At 37.6% G+C, this 20,908-nt stretch overlaps 1 protein-coding gene across 1 annotated transcript; it reads right to left on the minus strand.

The window, feature by feature from the left end:
- LOC18768300 (transcription factor bHLH143) lies at positions 13,118–17,187 on the minus strand. Its single transcript, XM_007199864.2, has 4 exons — positions 17,035–17,187; positions 15,675–16,364; positions 15,278–15,448; positions 13,118–15,194 (listed from the first exon to the last, which is right to left on the minus strand). The coding sequence occupies exon 4, from the start codon at positions 15,175–15,177 to the stop codon at positions 14,020–14,022; it is 1,158 nt and encodes a 385-aa protein (XP_007199926.1). The 5' UTR covers positions 15,178–15,194; positions 15,278–15,448; positions 15,675–16,364; positions 17,035–17,187; the 3' UTR covers positions 13,118–14,019.

Here is a 20,908-nt window from a genome sequence, read left to right on the forward strand (position 1 = left end):
GGTTTCTTGCTCGATAGATCAATCGTTTGATTAGAATGAGATCTCAAAAGCATCATCTACTTATATTCCATATATGTCACTCGACAAAAAAAGACCAGAACTCTTTCTAACCGCCAACTGGCCCAAGACAGAAAAACAATACCTAAGCAAAAGATTAAAATAAAAATTCAATCTTATGGTGATTTTCAGTGAAAAAAACTTTCCCCTAGAAAATCTAAATGCCCCTAGAAATAGAAAAAAGCTAAAAAGAAACACAAGAGCATCAAATCGGCATGCCAGTAAGGTAAATGTGATATCAGTAGTTTTTAGTTTTCCAAATTAAGCACTGCATACACTGGGGCCTCTTAGTCATCATCATTCACAATATATGTCTATTCTGCATTAACTTTTTGAAGGGCTTTCCATATGTTTCTAGAAATTTGATGCATGAAAGAATTGATCGGCAGCCGAATTAGAGACCACAAGTGTGATTCTATGGGACCACTAAGCTCAAAGATGGTGTTCGTTACTACAATAATCACACCAATTTGGAAAACAATAAAACAATCATGATAAGGTTTCCACTTAAAACAGTATATCTCATGTTACCCGAAACTCGCATTATTGACATAAAATGTCCAGGTTGAATGTTTCAAAACAAATGTGTTCCAATGTCTTATGTGGACGACAACTTTCCAGGTCATCTGTTGACACTACGTCAAGCAACAGCACCAAGGATAGGGCTTGAAAAAAATTAAATGGAACTCTACACTTGAAATTTTTTCCAAAAAATGTCTATGTACTTTTAAGCCCTTTAGGGGCCGTTCGGTTAGGTTTTTACGGCCTTATTATCATTTTATGTTTTTAGTTGTTCCAAAAAATTCTTTTGGTACATTGTTTTCCAAAACTGAAGAATTCGTTTTTTGAAAACAAATTTAAACCTATGTACAAAAGGTGAAAACGGCAAATTGTCGTTTTCATTATTTTCTGAAATCTTATTTTGTCCAAACTAAAACCATTCATCTGTCACCTATTTCCACTTCATCTCTCTATCTCCTCACAGCTGAGAATCTCACAACCATGAATTGCGTCCATCTCCCCTGACCCAAAAAAAAACAACCAACTCTAAGCAAAACAAGCACTCTTCTTCTTCTTCTTCTTCTTCAAGAAAGTAATCAAGACACCCAAGTTGTCATCATCCATTGGTGGTGGTGGCGGGGTGAAGAGAGGGAAGGAAGGACAACCACATGGGAGGGATGGGTTGCGAGAAAGTACGGGTCAGAAGAAGGGTGGTGGGAAGAGATCTTTTGGGATTCTAATTGTGGGTGGTATGAGAGGATTATCTCTTGGGATGGAGAGGTACAATAAGTGGAATTAAGATTGGGTGGTATTTTTTCAGATATTTTTTACAAGTGTTTGTACCATAATTAACCGAGCACAGTCGGTACTAGGGGACTTGTCCATAGACAAGCACACTAACTGCCGAAGGAAAAACACTCTCACGTTAATCCCTAAAACTCTGATGACATCGTCATGATCCCAACCTGCCGAAGAGATACCTCCCTCCGAAGTGGCAATTTGCCTATCGAAGGTGGTTGCCAAAGCTCCCAGCTACATAACCTAAAGCCTTGGACACGTGTCATCACTGCGGTGATTTGCACAAAGTTCCACATCGAAACTTTGTGCAAACTCCCATTTTCTCTTCTCTATAAAAGAAGAACAGTGCTCAAGTAAAAGGGGAACTACTTTTCACCTTTACTATTACTCTGTCAAAATTACTGTATATCCCATACTTGCTAACTTAAGCATCGGAGAGCTTTCGGCATGTGCCACACCAGTACCCGAAGCTTGACGATTGCTTCTTCCATCTTTCTTTTGCAGGATCGCTTTGTGGCCGAAGACCCTTCATTGCCGAAGGTCCACAACCCTCTTCATCTTGTTGAAGACTCCACACTTCTTTTATCTAAGTTAGCACCCGATTTCGGGCATCAATAGTTTGACGTCGTCTGTGGGAATTTGACTTTTACATCCCACATCTCTACTAGTCATGCTGAGCCTATCAAACTCCATCGTCTTTTCAGTCCATCACACTCCAAAATTCAAAGCGAAGCTAGCCTTGGCACTCAGCATCACATCCCCATGTGAAGTCTTCCAAAAGGAACCCTCAATCGACACGCATCTTCAGGCTAAAGTAGAGTGACTTCGTGCCTATGTTTCCAAAATAACGGAGAACTACGACCACCTCCGTACTAAAAATGTCAAGTTGGAGCATGACTGCCGAACCTTGAAGCGTAACTGGGAGAATACTCACCACCAATTCGTCCAGCACGACGCCAACCACAGTATAGAGGGCACCCTGTCGAACCAGCTGGTCGTCTCATTCCATAGTGCTCCAACGCAGCCTACCTGACAAGGGCAAAGACATCCTTTATTCTAAAGCAACCAAGTCACGGCCTCTCGAAATTTCCCCTCCAAGGGACCAACCTCATACCCCAAGCAAGATATACAAGGACTGTATGGATTGTATCTCGGAGCTTTGGCTAGAGCCCATTCAGATTCTTGTAGATCTCAACGACCCACGAGTATGCTCAGTTGGCAAGCCATTCTTGAAAGTGGAGGATGTGATCTGATCATTACATCCCACAATGTTGGACTTTTTGGCTTTGAACCTCTTAATGTAGTCTCTGAGGGACTCATCGTGCTTTTTCTTCAAGTTGAAAAGATGGTCCGCCTACTTCTTAATCATCCGGTATGAGGTGTACTCATTTGTGAGGATGAGAGCTAGCTCATTGAAGCTGTTGATCGACCTTGGTGGCAAAGTACAGAACCAGTCATGGGCTGCTCTTCGCAAGGTCATAGAAAATACTTTGCACATCGGCGCATCTTCAACCTTGAAGAGAATCATAGAACTCCTAAAGTGCTTGAGATGGCTCTCAGGATTGCAATCCTCGTTGAATGGTGTGAAGGTAGGAGTCGAGAACCGCTTCGATGGAGCTCACTTGGTCAACCTTCTTGCTCAGGGCATCTTCCAAATCTCCTCCGACCTTTAAGTCTTGAAGCCGATCATTCACGAGCTTCTTGACGTCCTCTACTCGCAATGCTTGCAGTTCATGTCGGGGTCGTCTATGGCGTTGACGTCGTTAGCTAACTTCTTTTATGGCTATAAGGAGTTGCTTTGCTCTTCTGCCTTGCTGGTATGGGGTATTAGTTGATTAAGCTTGTGAAAGATTTTCTGCGACGCATAGCTGAGAGCTTGCTCTTCTGGTATAGGCCGGTGGGCATCCTCCTTCACACTCTTCATAAAAAGGGTTGAGAGGTTGATCTCCCTGTGAGTCTAGCCTCAAATGAACACTTCTTTGTGGACCCAAGCGGGAAAAAAATCAAAATGTGCACCCAGCCTTGTGTGCACATTAGTTTGTGGACCTACTCTCGAATGGATACTCGTCCTGCTCTGGCTCGCAGATGCTCAGGATATGTCAGCATGCATCACGTTCGTGTCTTCCTCCTCACCTGCTAGTTCCCGCTTGACTTGTCTGGGACCTCTCGTACGGTGAAAATCCTTGCAATAGATAAACTTCAACAATACAATCAAATACATCAACATGACATCTAAATCACCAATCCTAACAAGGCAACAAACTAAGATGCTAGAAACAAAACTAAAGCGGACAAAAGTCGCACTAAAACTACTAGCTCATACCACCACAATTAACCATAATCCCAAATAAAACCCACAAACCCGACATAGTCGAAACCCTAAAGCAACCTAGGAGCCACCACCTCCTCAAGAAGTGGCTTAGCGGCCACACACATTGCCTCATAAAATCTTGAAGTGAGAACAAAATACGTAATAGATATGGGAAAAACATGGTTTCCAATAATCTACTTGCACATAAGAATGAACAAATAGACCAAAACAACATTCCTGACCAAGAAAAATTAGGTGATTTGCAACATACACAATCAAATATGATGTATAACCAAATTTAGATAACATAAGCAATGTTAGAGAGCTTGTTATAGGAGAAAGATTGGATTGAGAACATAATCCAAAAGAGGTAATGGGGAACTTCAATATGAGCATGACTTAGAAGAAATCACCACAAAGGGAGTTTTATAAACGCTCTAGTCGATTTATACACTAACTCAAAGAAAAAGGCAAGAAGAGAGGATGGGGATAAGGGATGGTGACACCCCCCCCTCCAAATGGAGTTTTTATTTTGAAACTCAAAGAGGAGAGATATTTCCATTGATCCCTTGAAATAGTGCAATATGACTGATTAAACTTTATTGTGGATAATCGTTTATTAGTTTACTTCATGACTCTATACAAAGTTCAATTAACTGGATGTACCTATCACGTCCTAAAATGGACATAACAACCCCACGCCTATTAAAAACACAAGGTCACAGTGTCAAAACCTAACATCATAAGCCTCATCTTTCATTAGAACTTGTTAACCCAAAAAAGACTTACAGCCTACTCGACAATAGGCAGTAATCTAGTGAAACAAAAAAGTCACCTGTTGTATGTGATTGCAGCCATGCAAATAGGTAGCCAATGGCCAAACGTACAACTAATTTTGATGATGCTCTGAATATGGACTTCTTCAAATGGTCCTAGCCAAAGAAAGGAGCAAACATAGCCTAATTCCTAGAGAAAGAGTTCAAAAAGCTCAAAGAAGATAGAAAGGAATTTTGCTTCAAAGGATCTACGAACCTAGACTTGGCTAACTTAGAAGAACCATAATTGTATAGTATGCTTAATATTGTTTATGTTTTGTAATTTTTCTTCATAGAAAAAATAAATTAGAAAAGAAGGATCATTTCTCACAGCAAAAAGATCATGTGAAACTAAAACCAACTTGAGTTTGTATGTGCCAAAAGGATTTGTTGGCTTTTCGTGAACATTGTAATGCCCTAAGTTTCTAGCAAGCTATACTTTGGTTGCTATAAGTTGCTTGTTGGTCAAGAAAGAACATATTAGGCCCTAAATTGGGCTCAATTATTGATTTTTTCTCAAGTGCTTTAGGCATGCTACTGCTAGTGTTTTCTCTCCTAGTAGAAAGATGTAAAGTATGGTGAAGTGTTGTAGTGAATGTATTGTGCTATTTTAATCTTAACCTTTAACCAAAGCCATTGTGCTCCAAGTGGGGAATCTAGCTTGGATAGGTTCTTTTCTATACCTCAACTAAGAGGACTTCAATATTTCACTTGTGATGGAATAAAACTCAAAAGAAATAATGACTTTAAACTGCTATCGGACAAAAAGTATAATACAGACTCAAAGAAAAAAGTGTCTGATGGATGTTGTGCAATTACAAGAGAGTAAACACAAGTCCAAATAGACTTAAATAAATTCAAATGAAAGGAATACAAGATCTGACAAGGCTGGTACAAACCCTATATATCGGGCATAAACAACTCTTCTCAAACACGACTTCAATCTGCTTGAGACAGTGCAATGTGTCTGATGAGAAGCTGTCAACAATATCTGCAGTACAAAGAGGTTGTTGCATGTATGAATTTGATTTTAAAGAAGTTGGAATTGGTAACCAACTTATAAAATCATACCGAGCACAAATGTTGGTAGGTCATTAAGATTACAAACAATACCAATGTGATTCCGATAAGAAGTTTCTAATTGGGAATTAAATTGAGTATTTGTTTGGGAGAAGAATAGAATTTCAATCAAGAGTTGTCAACTGGGAACTCAAAGAGTGGAAGAGGATTTGGATTCAAGTTTTGGCTCTGGTATGTTGCGAGACACTTTGACAAGGTGTTTGAATATGGTTCAAATTGATTGTTTGTTCTTGAGATTGGTTGTCCTTGTAATCTTGGTTTCTGCTTCTATTTATAGGCTCCTTGATTTATGAAATTACACGATCTCTGGAAGTGTACTAAACTGTTGTCAACTCCTTTTCGGATGAATTTGGCAAACTCCGATTTGCTTTTGGCACACATGGTTAGTTGTTCAACTACTCCAAGCATGGCTTAGCTTCAACAAGTTGGTGCTAATGAGTCTCACGGATCAAATCGCATTTAATTTGGTTGCTTAATTTCTCCTTCACCACCAAACTCTTTCTCAACTGTCGAAATCAGTTTCGAAATCAGCTTTGGGTGTGAAGCCCATTTGAATAGTCTTAACTGTTGTGTGTGCCTATACCTTATGCATGCTCACGGATTCCGAGGGGGAATCCAAAGCGAGTCTTGTCAACTTGGTATCAAAGCATTAAGTTCAATTTCCTGTGGACTCTGCACCTCGTGTGCATCCTTAGTATTGTTAAGTTTAGTGTGTTCAGTTCTAAAATGATGCCTCTTCAATGTGGATTTCAGGTACATTACGTAAGTTCATCTCCTTTGACACGTGGCGAACTTTAACTTTTGGGTTGTTAAAGTTGTTTGAGTTAACTGTGAGTTTTGGCTAACTCAAATTAAGGAGTAACGGTTTTTGGGGTAAAACGATTTTGTTTATTGTGCTAATGAGACCTGAAGGTTTCTCTTGTGGTCTCGAAATGGTTTTACCAAAGGTCTACTGGGCTTGTTATTGTGAGCCCGGAGTTAATCTTGTAGGAAAGTTTGCTATAAACTTTCAAGAAAAATGTTCGGTTGTTTTGAAGTAAACTTGTATAGGAAGTTGTTATGAGTGTAACCACAGGAGGGTAGTGGAGATTGGTAACCAGATGATGACAAGTATATCACTGTTAGCAAGGGAACCGTTTGGGTGACATCTACAGTGTATTGGAACAAATTTCCATATGACTGAGTACAGATTGGAGTGCACGTGTTTAGTTGGAAGGAAGTAAGACTATTGAGCCTCTCAACTAAGTCTTGAGAGTTTGGTGGTGAAAGTATCACTAGTGGAAGCTGAGGAATGAGGATACTTCTGAGATCGTTCTTATTCAAGTTAGGAATAACGTGGTGGTAGCAGGTGTTGTTGGTATCGTGATTCACTCAAGAATTTGAGAGGATTATGATAGAGAAATAGTTTGTATAGGGGTCGGTTTCAGTTAGTTGTCTGGGTGGCATTAGACTAATGCACAAATGTTTAGGTTCATTACACTAGGGTGTGTGAATCCAATGGTTGTGTGTTGAGGACCGAGAAAGTTACTATATGTTGAGAACCAGTATGACTATTTCCTCAGTGTTGACCATTTCCTCAGGTGGAACTGGTTGTGTGTTAGCATGGGGAATCTTGAGACTTATGTTTCGAGATGGTCAATAACCTAGGTCTAGGGAAATTCAACTGATGATTGGAGTTGGCGGCAGTGTTCTTTGCTGAAGAGTTGAAAATATTACCTAATCGGTTAAGAGTTTGGGGTGTTACACTTGTGTAGCATCTAGGGAAAAATAATGTGGTTGTGGATATCTCAAGTCCGAGAGTCTAGTGAGTCTTGGAATGATGATGGTGCAAGAAAAGGAAGGTGTCGGAGATTGCATCCAGTTTGTGCTGCCTTTACCTTGCTCATGCTTGAATTCCAAGGGAAAATCTGGAGCAAGTCCTGTCAGGTCTTCCCTGGGATTCGACCTTAATGGGTCTAGCATGAAGGATAAAAAAGGGGTATGAGGACGGGTTCAGGGAATTTTTCGGGTATGGTGTTTGGGGAATGGCAGGGTTGGTTTTCTAATTCCCGACACCCTCCCCATTTAGAATATATACATATATGTAATTTATTTTATCATATAATTATATAATTACAGCATATCTAATGGGAATGATCTGGCCTCAAATTAAAAAAACACACTTTCTAATGCATGTGTTTGACCCAGTCCAATTTGACCTATGGCAAGATAAGGCGTTGGTTTTGCCCCATTACTGGTATGAGCAAGAGTGGACCCCACGATCAAGTTTTCAAAAAACAAAAGGGCGCAACTTTGCTGACTTTTCCAATTACAATGGCCATTGACAAGCTGCCACATGGCGCCCTCAATGGCAATGGCCTAACGGCTATAGTTGTTGGGCTTTTTTGTTTTTTTGTTTTTTTTTTTTTCGAGTTCCTAACTTGCTAACTTTTTCTTCTTCTTTTTTTCTTTTGTTCATCACCTTTTCACCTAAAACATCTCTCAATTACTCCAAACATTTCTACTTGTTTGTCTTTTTTCATTTTGCTCAAAATTGTTGTTCCAAAGTATGGCTCAAAAATAAATTTTCGTGTTACTTTTCTTATGCTTTGATTTTTATCACAAATAAAATAATAATAAACTAAAATAACAAGTTTTGAGTTTAGCCCCTAGCGCACACCACCACTAGAACCACAAAAAATTTGAGAGGCTAGATTTTGTGAATAGTTTCATTTTGAGGGGCTACAACAACATCTAGCCCCTTATTCCTTACCCTTGCATGTATGATGGTGGTGCTACTTCTATACTGATGATCATGTGTTGAACATGTAGTTATGATATGTATTAATTTTTTAACTAGTCTAGATTTTTTAGTTAATAAAAATGAAATTGATACATATTTTGTGCTAATAATATTTTTTTTTTCTCATTTGACAAAGTAACTTTTTATGTTTACTTTTTCATAATGGGGTAGGTCGGGGAACCCGTTCCGCAATAAAGGCGGGAATGGAGAATCCCCGACTTAAAAATTGCGGGTATGAATGCTGAGATAGGGAAAAAATATTTGAAATGGGGATAGAAATAGCATAACCACCCCTGATTCGGCCCATTGTCATCCCTAGCAATATTATGTTAATATCCAAGTTTCAACCAAGTCTTTTACAGTTAATTAGCATTGACTGTTAAGTAACTTCCAATTTACATAAAATCAACTGGAGATTGGAATAATTATCCACATTTTGTATTTAAAACCATTTAGTTTTGGTTGAATAACATTAATTGGTTTTTTTAACATTCCATCGGACACATTCTGTCTTATAGGTCTTGGTCTTCTTGGGTTGACCACGGGCCGGTCAACATTAGTACTCAAAAATGCCCCTATACGATGAGCGCTGGGCCTTAGAGCATTTTCACCAGTTGCCCCTTGCCATGGCAAGATGAGCCTTAAGGCAGCCACTATTCATGTGAATAGTGGCTGCCCTAGCTCCCTCCAGCAAAATGTATTTCCAGCAGTTGGGGCTTGCCATGGCCAATACTATTCATTTTTTTATTTTTTTTCACAACTTTGTTTACTTAAACAATTAATTTGGATAATATTTTCGGATAAGATTTTTGGGTTCCTACGTGTCAATACTATTCATATCGGATAAGATTTTCGGTTTCAAATTTCAGATAAATTTCAGATAAATTTCAAAACAAAAAATACAATGAAATCAAAGGCAAGTAAACTAAGACATGAAAGGCAAACAAACTATTTTAATGGTTTCCATCATTTAACCAATCCGTGTTACTAGGTCCATCGTCACGAAAAAGTCTTCGTCTCATAACATCCCTTCGTTCTAGCTTCCAAAATTGTTTTGTTTCAAGGGACATATGGGTTGTATCCATGGCCATGGTTTCCCGATCTTTTTTTTCAATGTTTTGTTCGCGTACATACTCCCTTTCTTTGCGTACATACTCCCTTTCTTTTGCATATTCTACTTGAATAGCCATATCGTGCTCTTGTTGTTTCAAGTCCATTTCAATTCTCATAGCTTGGTGCTTTGAAAGTTCCTCCAAAAATTTAGATGCATTCTTGCTAGAATTACTCCCTCTATTCGCCTTCGCCGCCTTTCTCCCAATAGGCCTTGGCTCCTTTTTAATGGGTGAGTCTTGACTCATTGGGGAATTCATAGGTGAATCCGATGCCGGCGTCTCATGAAGTGGAGTCTCGTTCAAGACTACCGTCAGACCGGTTGGAATAATTTGGAATCTCTTACAAGTCTTCACCACCTCCCAACAATGGGTATGGTTGAAATTTTTTTTCCCTTGCCCCGTAGCACCAAACCACATTTGAGCTTGCATAATCTATAAAAAAAAATTAAATGGAAATGCAAGAAACTTTAAAAAATATTGGCAATGCAACATGTAAAAAAAAAACTAATGCAAATTCAATAAATTTTAAAAAAATGCAACATGTATAAAAAATTAAAAAAACTAGAGACATATTAACAAAATATATAAATTGCAAGAAACATTTAAATAAAAATTAATATGACATAGAAATTAATAGAAGGAAAATGACAAATAATTTACCTCACTGCTAAGGTTTTCTCCGCTTCGACGCTTGTCCATCGCTTTTGCTAAGGCATTTCTCCATTTCGCCAACTCTTTATTAAAAACTTTCCACCTACTGGATAATGTCATTTCTGTACGTGTAGAACCAATTGCCCTTTCACAAAATGCTTGATGAATTTTTTTCCACATATGAGAAAATTTCATCTCATTGCCCGTTACGGGACAATGACTAACTTGGACCCAAGCCTCACACAAGCTAACATCTTCCATCATGCTCCATGCTCCTCCATTTTTATTAGAAGAACCCATAATATGATAGAAAAAAAATACAACTTCAAAGTGAAAAAATATTGAATAGAAAGTGAATAAATTTTGAGGAGAAAGTGAACAATAGTAGAAGGAGAAGAAAATATATGAGGATTTGGTGTTAAAAGTGAAGAGTATTGGTTGGTATTTATACACAAAAAATTCAGTAATTTTTGTATATTTTTTATAAAAAATTTGATTTTTTTTCAATTTTTTATTGCAGAAAAATTGGCTGCCGTTGGATTGAAGAAAAAATTCGAATCAGAGCTACTAGAGGCTGCCACGTGTCAAGTAGCCGTTGGCTGCTACTGTTGCGGTGAATTCGAATTTTTTTTAACGTTGGCGCGTACAATGCACGCGCCAACGGTAAAAAAAATTCGAATTCGGGAGGGCTGACGCCAGCCTGGCGTCAGCAATGACATCATCGCCCTCGAGCCTGAGCTCGGACCGAAATCGCCTTCGGGCCTGTCCTGTCTGGTGGACCCCACGCTCGTTCGGGCTGCTTCTTCACTGCTGGACCTCCGTTTTTTGCCCAACCCCCCCCCCCCCCCCCCCCCTCAGCCCGAGTCCAAACCATCTGCTGGACTTGCTCTTAGATGCAGTCGATTCTGTTTGGTCAATGTTTTGACCATTTAAAATAGGTCTGGTTTGTTAGGCCTTAGTTACTTAAACCATATAATTGGTCCAAATACCTACGAAATTGGGCCATTAAAATTTATTTCATTTAGAAAACCAATTTTAGGCAATGAAGATAACCGTAGAATATTTTTTCTCAAATCCTTATTGCTTGGGGAGTCGTTATATAGTACCTTCACTTAAATTTAATGAAATGATCATGTAACTAATATGAAGGTTCACATAAAGGTTCCATATATGATACTCTCGCTATAGAATTTTGCATTACCTGGGAACCTCCCAACTTGGGCTATTTCAAGCTCAATGTTGATGGTTCCTGTAAAGTGTGATTCTGATACCATTGAAGCTGTAGGAGTAATTCGTGATGACAGAGGGGATTAGACTGATGGCTTTGTGGCTAGTTTCTTTTCTTTGCTTTTCTTTTTTTGTCGAAATCCAAGAAGTTTTTTGGGTGGAGGCTTGTTGTGGAACAAGGTATTAAGAACCTGATAGTCAAAATGGACTCTGCTACTGCAATTATGCTACTTTGGAAGCCTGCGTAACAAGCTTTCCGTCCGCCGGCTACCTTGTTGTCCAGCTGGGATGAATTTCTAGGCCACGTTTGGTGGGCTGGCTTGAACTGATTAGAATAGGCTTTGATGCATTGGATTGGACTGACTTGGACTGACTAGGCTTTGAATTCAATACTATTCATTTTTGCACCAAACAACATACTGAAATTATTTTTATTTTTATTTTTAATAAATTAAAATTTTATTTTATTAACAATAATCATATGCAAAATTCCAACTTTTTGCCTCAGTGTCTTTCTTGTTTTTTTACCTTTCACTTTCTTCCTCTGTTTTCGGTTTTTTTTTTTCTACTCGAAATTTCAGTATCTTTCTTTATCATATAAAATTCATATTTTTTACCAGAAAAAGAAAAAGAGTCATTCTTTTTCCATCATAATAAAATATGTCTTTGTTATTATACAATATTTATAAAAAAGATAATTACAAGAGAGAAAAGATTGTAGACTTAAAACAATATTAAAAATAATAAAATAAAATAAAATAAAAAGAATGATGCAAATTCTGGAAGGGAAACAACATCTGAAAGATCTTCAATGCAAAGTGAAAAAAAAATAGAAAAAAAAAGGTACTCAACATCTAACCCAAATCTTCCAGATCTTCAATTCTAGAAGGGAAACAGAGATGAATGATTTTTTATTTTTATTTTTATTTTAAAGATATCAAAAGAAATCAAACCCACAAAACCACACTAAACATCTAACCCAGAAAAATTGGCTAAGAATCATCATACATCTCAATATTTAGCAATAAAATCGAAAAATAAATTGAAAGAAAGCCAAGTAATCCAGAACAGAGAAATCAGTTATTAAAAAAAACAAGAGAGAAGAGATGAGAGAAGAAGAGAGACGAAAGACAAGAGAGGAGAAAGGAGACCACGCAAAGCAGGTTTAAGGGAGCAATGCGAAGCATACTAAGGGAGACGCGAGAGAAGAGAAGACGAAAGCTCATTTCCAGGTAGTCTTCGAAACCCATGTCTCAGTGTGGGTTTTCAAATCCAGCGTATGCTTGATTGATATCCATAATTTTTTTTGAGTCATAACCACCAGTCGTGGTCCATTTAAGCCCATCAAACAGCAGACTGAACCCATATTCATTTTAATTAAATTTGACCAGTCCAATCCAGTCCAATCCAGCCCACCAAACACGACCCTAAAGCATTTTGATCATTGTTGGGGATTGCTTGGCCAAGGAGAGTTACAATTTTGACTTGGGCCCTCTTGTGTTTGCTGATGAGTCATTCTACGGTAAGAGTGTCATATATGAACTATAAATATAAACCACATCAATCACGTGATTCATCTAAATAGTAACTTCACTTAAATTTAATGTAATGATCATGTGGCTAATATGAAGGTCCATATATGGCACTCTCACTGTAAAATTTCGCAAATGATGATATGTTACAAGTTCATAGAACTCTTATTATTTCTACTGTTTAGTTTTTGTGTTTGGGGTTGATCCCCCATTTCATCCAAAAAAAAGTAGAAATAAAAAATACACAATTGGCCCCCACATTATAAAAATCACAAGATAACTCAAAAAACAAAGGAATCCCAGTACATTATTCTCATCTCTCAACAAATACACATACAAGCATACATAAAAAGACACAACCAAACCACAATACAGCTAAGGTGTGCAGTACGTACCACCACCACCACCACCATCATATCCCTCCACACCCCAATTATTTATACTCACACACAATACTGACAAACTCAGAAAAAGCACACCACACAGCAGAAGCAAATCTCCACATTCAAACTAGAGATCTCCCTAACCACGAGCCCATACATTTCACTGTACAACAACAACAATTACTTTCCACACCCACATGTAAAACAATCTTACCTTTTGCTGCTGCTGCATTATTTGATCAGAAGAAAGGGCCCCACCTCAACTCAGCACCAAGCAATATACTCCCCCACACTAGAAACTTTCTCACCTTTAGAACTTATACCAATATGATGGGACTGAGAGAGGTAAAAGACAGAGAGAAAGCAAAGCACAAGAGAATAAAATCAACAAGAAAAGAAGGGGTAAAGGTGGGGCCCGATATACCTAACGCGCATGCACTAAATCCACAGGGGTCTTCATTTTACAGCACAGCCCACCACTAAAATCTCCCATGCGTTTAAGTCTTTGGTGACTTTCCTTAATCTTTAACACCCAAAAAGCTAAAAGATAATGATTTCTGGTCAACAAACATAACCCTTCTTTGATCATCTCCGGCGTGCAATATCATCCCAATGCTTTGCTTCCTTTATTGGCCCATTATATACACTGCTATTTATAAAGAGAAACCAAAAGGCAGAGAAAGGGCCCCACAAAACCAAAGCTACCTTGCTGATTTCAAATTCACCAATCATTCAAGCCTGGAATTCTGGGGGCCTTACCACCTTTTCCCTTAGCATGGACGGAACGCAGCTTCTTCATGGAAGCTCACTCCCAGAGTTTCGGCTGCAAGCTTCATAGACTTCAAGTATTCTATAGCTTTGTCTATGATGAACACTGAATCCTTGCCCTTAGCACCAGGAATCACACTCTCAAGAACTCTAATTGTCTCACGAATTGTTTCTTTTTTGGACTTCATCTTACCCACAGTAGAATGTATTTCCTCTCCTTGGATCTGGCCAAGTCCGTAGCTCGATTCCATATTGTTCCCGTGCCCGTGAGATCCATACGGCTGTATCGAATTAATAACAGTCTCCATTGGTGATAATTGCCTGTAACCACCATTGAGCAATTTATGCCTTTTGTTTGAAGCATCACAACTGATGACCTTCTCTGTTAATTCCTCCACATGTTCTTTCTTTCCATAACTCACTTGAAGATCTATTGGAGAATGACCCGTGCTTTTTACTTCATCATCCTCACCACAATCACTGTCATTATCGTCTCCGTCATCATCATTATTATCTTCATCATCATAATCATCAGAGTAAAGCAATGCATTGATTTCTTCTGTGTCTTCATGCATCTCACTCTCTTCAATTATGTGATTCTCACCGATCTCTTCATGCAAGAGGTACTCGGTTGAACCAATTTGGTCCATGCTGGTTGTTAGTCCTGCTTCATGTGAACCATAACCATAAACGAACCTTTTACTGGCAAAGGGTGGATCCTGGCTAGGAGGGCAATCAGAATTATATATTAGCTTTGTTTCATTCCCAGACTGATCAAAAATGAAGAATCCCTTCTGGGAAGACCCTGGATTTGCATTTGGCACAGCCATGCGACCACCAAATCCATAAGAAAATGCTGACTGCTTTTCATTAAGATAAGAATTTGGTGGAGGAAATAAGGTCTGAAAATATGGAGGTAAATGTTGAAGCACCCCATGACCTTCATTTGTTTGTTTCGCCATAACACCCTGAACACCGGAAACTGTGGACCCTGGCAATGCCATATGTCCAGAAAATGGGCAAATGCCCTGATTTGTAGATGATGGTAAACATTCCTGTTGCCTGGGCTCAAGCAACATGCTCATATGATTCAAATTAGGCAGTTGCCAAGCAGAATTCTGCTCTGGGAAAAGCCAAGAGTTGTTGTTTGCCTTAACCATCCAACCAAAAAGATCACCTATACATAAGAGAACAAAGATGATCACTCAAGCATGACCTATGATTATCATAGCTACATTGACAAGCAAGACATTACTATACCTGACAGGAGATAGATGGTGCTTTGACCTGTAATGTTCAATTACTTTCTGGGTCGTTTCAAGAATGGAAAACAAAAAGGAACAGAATACTACAACTTGCGGCTTGGTAAAATGACTGAAAACCTGAATAAATCTACGTAACAGGCTTAAGCAGATGTCGAAAGTACTCAGCCTGCAGAATAGCAGTAACAAAAACACATTATTAACTACGCTTCTTACAGAACTCTAAGGAAATAAGTGTAAATCATTTCGTAACAAGCAACAAGTATAATTCTTACTCTCATGAAAGCATAGTTGAGAGATTAAAGAAAATAGGCCAGCAATTGATCATGTAAACAGTTGAAAAGAATTCACATATTGAAAGAAAATGAAAGTTGGTCAGTGTATGCAACACTAACCTGGCAATCCTGTAAAGGTTGAAAGCATGCAATCACTCTAACTATTATTGTTGGTCTTCCTGCGATCCCATTTTCATGTTTCAATGCCCGAAATCTTGTTTGGCTTGCTCCTTGGCACACCATAACTACACTTGAACCTTGATGGAACTACTCAATCTAAAAGAATACTGGAAGGAAGACTAAACAGATACCCGATTTGCAGAATGTGCACACAACTAAGCCAGATATTAAAATCAGCAATGGAGGAATCTACTTTACTAGAGAGTAAGAAACAAATTGAATAACTGGTGATAGAGAAGAATAATAAAGGCCAAGCTAGATATGATGATCAACAACTGATGAGAGCTACACTGCGAGGATAATATAAAAGAAACTAAAAGGGGTTTGAACTTTGAGACAAACAAGGTTTTGCTTTCTAGCTTCAGATGATCCTATAAATATCAAGAGAAGTGAGAAAAAACTTATTTGATCCCATGGAAAGTTGAATGAAAATTGACAAAAGGATGAAGAACTTAAAGTTCAATGAATGCAGAACAATTTACAGAATAACCCTGCAATATAAGTTCAAGTGCACAACTTTCCGATACACGTCGACTGACAGACTCAACCAAGGCATATTGTTTCTCTTCTCTGTGATATAGAATTATCCAAACTTCTGAATTGATTTTCTCTCGATATTTCACCAATTTCCTGCACATATAGTACATATAACTAAAAGTAAGAGAACAGGAGACTTATCAGACCAATAACATAAAGCACACTAATAACCCAAGAATTAAGAAACCCAACAGAAACAAAGATGACCCACTAAGCATCTAAAGAGGCAGCAAGGGAAAGGAACACAGAAATTAAAGGAAGAAAAGAAACTGTAGACTTTGCAGTTTAATCTTCTTAAACCTTTTTCCTCATTTTAAAATCTGGCAGCTGAGAAAACAAATCCACCAAAACTGATTTTTCATTTTACTAGCAGAGCAGAGGGTCCAAGAGGAATCCAAATACCAAATGAAAAATTATAAACAAAAAAAAAACATAAATTTAAAGCCACAAGGCCGACAACCTGTCGAGAAAAAGCTTAGAAAAATAAAATTTTAAAAAAAACAACTTTTACAGTTGAAGTGCGTAGAACAGAATGAGGGTTTTACTGTTCCCATAGCTCCCAGAAATTCAAAACTTTAAGATCCAACATCCCTATCTCTTTCCTTTTCTTTTCCCTCACTTTTCTCAGGAACCAAACGGATGATATCGACAAAATAAAATTTATGAAAAATAAAATGAAGAAGAAGAAAGCAAACACCAAATTTAAGAACAAAGAGAAGAGCTTTTGGAGAATGAAAACAAGGGATTGAGATCACGGACTTACAGTGCAAATTGAAAAGCTTGGATGGATCTGAAGGCCAAAGCTCACCGCTCAGTCACAGCAAACAGAGAGAGAGAGAGAGAGAGAGAGAGAGAGAGAGAGGGGAAAGTTTTTAACTGTTTGGTAGTTGGAAAGAAGATGTCTAAAGAAGTGAATTTGTTCAGGGAATGCTATGATTATATAGTCATTTATATGACCATTTTGCCCATCCCAGTTGCCAGTCTCTCTCCTCTGTTAGAGTGGCACTGTTACTGTAAAAGGTTCAGATTGACCTGCAGACAACCATTTTTTTATTTTATAATGTATTTCTTTTTGTTTAATGTTTGGCAGTAACATACAGGTCAGAGTCTTCAGAATATTAGATTTGGCTTCGTGTTTCTTAATCAGAGCATGCAATTTTCATATCCATGAATATTCATTAATTTGTACTAGTGCTTTTGCCAATTAGTTTTTTTTTCTTTTTTTTTTAATTATAAACTTAATAAAGATAAAAATAGGATTCATGTTTTGATTTGTTATTATTTTAAATTTGTTTGCTACGAAAAAGTACAAAATTATTATATTATCCTTATTTATTTAATTATTATATAATGGGAGGGCTTTTTTAAGTATTGCACTTGCGACGTGTCAAGCCCAACTTTCCTTTTTTTCTTTTTAGGACCTAACTAGGTGTTCATGCTCTTCCGTTCTTCGCCATCAATCGTAATGAGCTAGAGATGTCCTTGCTATCACATTACAAAAGTAGCATTAGACATCTTGATGTACGCTTAGGCCATCTCCAGTTATAGGAGTAAATGTAGTTTAGGATTAAATATTTAGCTTTTTAAAATATTAATTTTTTAAAGAATAGTGCAGGGCTAAATTTTTCCATATCCAGTCATGCAGACTATATTTTATAGTCATTCATATTTTATTATTTTGAGAAAAATTATAGTACAACACTCATGCATTCCACAACTATGTATTGTTTAATTTAATTAAACTACTATTTAGAGACAATATTCCATGACCAATACATTTCTATAATTTTTTTTAAACAACACTTGAAAAAATTTAAAAGGGTGACCACATTTATTTTTATAAATAATATTATAAAAATAAAAAAAATAAAAAAATAAAAGATGGGTTTCAATGGTCTGACCTTCAATTATCATAACCAGTAATTTTTTATAATTTTTTTACTAATTGAAAACATTGAAAAAGGTGACCACATTTAAAAAATAATAAAATGGTTGGGTTTCAATAGTCTGACCTCCAATGGTCATGACCAATAATTTTTTATAAGTTTTTCTTAAACAACACGAATTGAAACATTTAAAAAGGCCTTTAAAAATATATAGATTACGTCGGCGCTTTTATTGTTGGATGTTGGATATGCATTTGCACGAGATGATTCGTACTCTTACCCGCACTTGATAATTTATCTTCTTCAAAATCACATACATGGGACCCACAAAAAATTTGGCCTAAGCCAAAACTAAGCTAAATGTGGCCCGGTTGGAGGGCTAAAGGGCCAAATGTGGCCCTTCAAATTTGGCCAAAATTTTGTTTAGCCCATGGCCAGAGATGGTCCTACGTCCTAGTTTCCAAGCCTTTAATACCAAGATTTCATTAAAAAAAAATTCTCTTCATTTATAGCAGTCCCGATCTCTTGGACCACAGGAGTCCAAGAGATTTGTGGTCACTCACCGTTGGATGTAAATTCAACGGTTCACTCAATCTTGAACTCCTTTTAAGAAATTTTTTTGAACCATTAGATTAAAGTTTTGAACCATTAGATTAATATCCAACGGTGAGTGACCACAATCTCTTGGACTCCTGCGGTCCAAGAGATCAGGACTGTCATTTATAATCGTAATTGTTTAAGGCCAAAAAGTGTTCCTTCCTCAGTCGTACTCACTAAGTTCATATCTAGTGCATTCACCGACATCAATTGTACCCTCCATTTCTTGTGTACTGGCACACCAGCAATAACACACCGAATGACGTTCAATTTACCTAGAAATACAGCATGTTTCCAAATAAGTTATTTGATTTTAAGGTCATTCATTTTGTATTGAGCCAAGGGCAACAAGGCTGAAGCTCAGGCTTGCCTTGGCCATGCCTCCCTTCAGGTCTAAATATTCTAGCTTTGGCCAACGGGGTCTAACCCTGTGAAAAAATGCTTTGACTTACAGACCAGTAGTCTCAAGTTGGAATCCCTATGGCACCTTAAGTGCGTGCGTGTGTGCGTGCATGCGTGCCTATCTTTGGTAGGCATTTTGGCACATGAGACATAACTGAAGCCCAATTTTTCTGTTTTCTGGACCTAACTAGGTGTTCATGCTCCTCCTTTCTTCACCATCAATTGTAAGGAGCTAGGAGTATCATTACTATCACATCACAAGAGTAGCACAAGACACATTGACATATGCTTACGTCATAGTTTCTTAGCCTTTAATTCCCATATTTAAGTAAAGTTCTCTATTTTTTTAGGGAGGTGATTTTTCCACTCTCTTTTTCTGCACTTACACTCCTTTTTGCTTTTTAATACTTTTTAATCAATTTTATTCTTTCTCTTTCTTATTCTACCCTTACCCTACAATTCCCTTTAATAAGAAGACATGTACAATCACTTACTAATATTATAAAAGAATAAAAATCTGAGACTATTATGCATACCTTGCTCTCTACATATCTAAACTCTTAATGACAGTTTGGTTAGCAGCATTCTTTGTGTCTTCTATCTGTAAAAATGTTAGCCCAAAATTTTATTATCTATATAGACGAGTATGGATATATTTAAATTATCTATATAGACGAGTATGTTAGCCCAATAATTTAAATATATCAGTTTATACCACACAAACTGATAAGAGTCAAAATCAAGAATACAAGACTACACAATCATCTTTAAGACAATGCTAGCACACCATCAACAACAAACTTAAACAAACCTCATAATGCAACGAGTCGACGACCAACAAACTAGAAAACAAAGTATCCAGGATATCAAATTTGCCAAAACACCAATCCTTCTCAGCAAAATCCAAGGACAGGCAAACCACACAAACCTGCAAAAACAAAAGAACAAAAACCACACCAACAAAACAAAGAGGGAGGGGAAGAAAGAAACCCAAGAGAGGGGGAGGGGCGAGTAGAAGGAGGGGAAGGGATGGGATGGGAGGAAAGGAACTGATAGGAGAGGTGAGGGAAGGAAAGGAGAAGGGAAGAGCTAAAGAGAGGCCGCCAACCCCCAAAGAGGGCGGCAGCTAGACGCCTTAGCCTAGGGTTTTAATTCTTTAGTCATTTTAAATACATAAATTTACGTATATACGTAGCACAAAATGAATGAAAAAATAAAAAGGAAAAAGTAGCCGTCACTCCTCAAGTTTATTACAAGAGTGTTAGGTGATGATAAGTATAATAATTCTAATGATAATAGCATAGACATTCCATGTGGCATTCACTTATTATTTATATAATCTACTCATTAGAAACATAATCTTGTGATTGAAAGATTTAGGATTTCTAATTACAACGTAGGATGTCATAAGGCCATATGTGTGCACTATGGAGGAGCCAGCCATCGAGTGCAAGCTCCAATACTTTGCACACTAAATCATAATGCTAATATATGATCCGCATGTATCAATAACCTATGAAACTTGAAAAAAGATAACAAGAAAACTCATAGGCATGGTGCCTTCCCATGTTGCTTATGGGTGGAGGGAACAAGTGTCAAATAACCCAATTGAATATATACATCCAATCATAAGGTCTGCCCTTTTGGTAGCACAAAAATATGCTCCAAAATTATGTAGTTGAGATGCGAATGCTAGAATTCAGGGATTCCTCTAATCTTTTTTAACTAAAGTTTATTGAAACCCCATCACTT

The sequence above is a fragment of the Prunus persica genome, chromosome G8 (assembly GCF_000346465.2).
Source record: "Prunus persica cultivar Lovell chromosome G8, Prunus_persica_NCBIv2, whole genome shotgun sequence".
Classification (NCBI taxonomy): Eukaryota; Viridiplantae; Streptophyta; class Magnoliopsida; order Rosales; family Rosaceae; genus Prunus; species Prunus persica.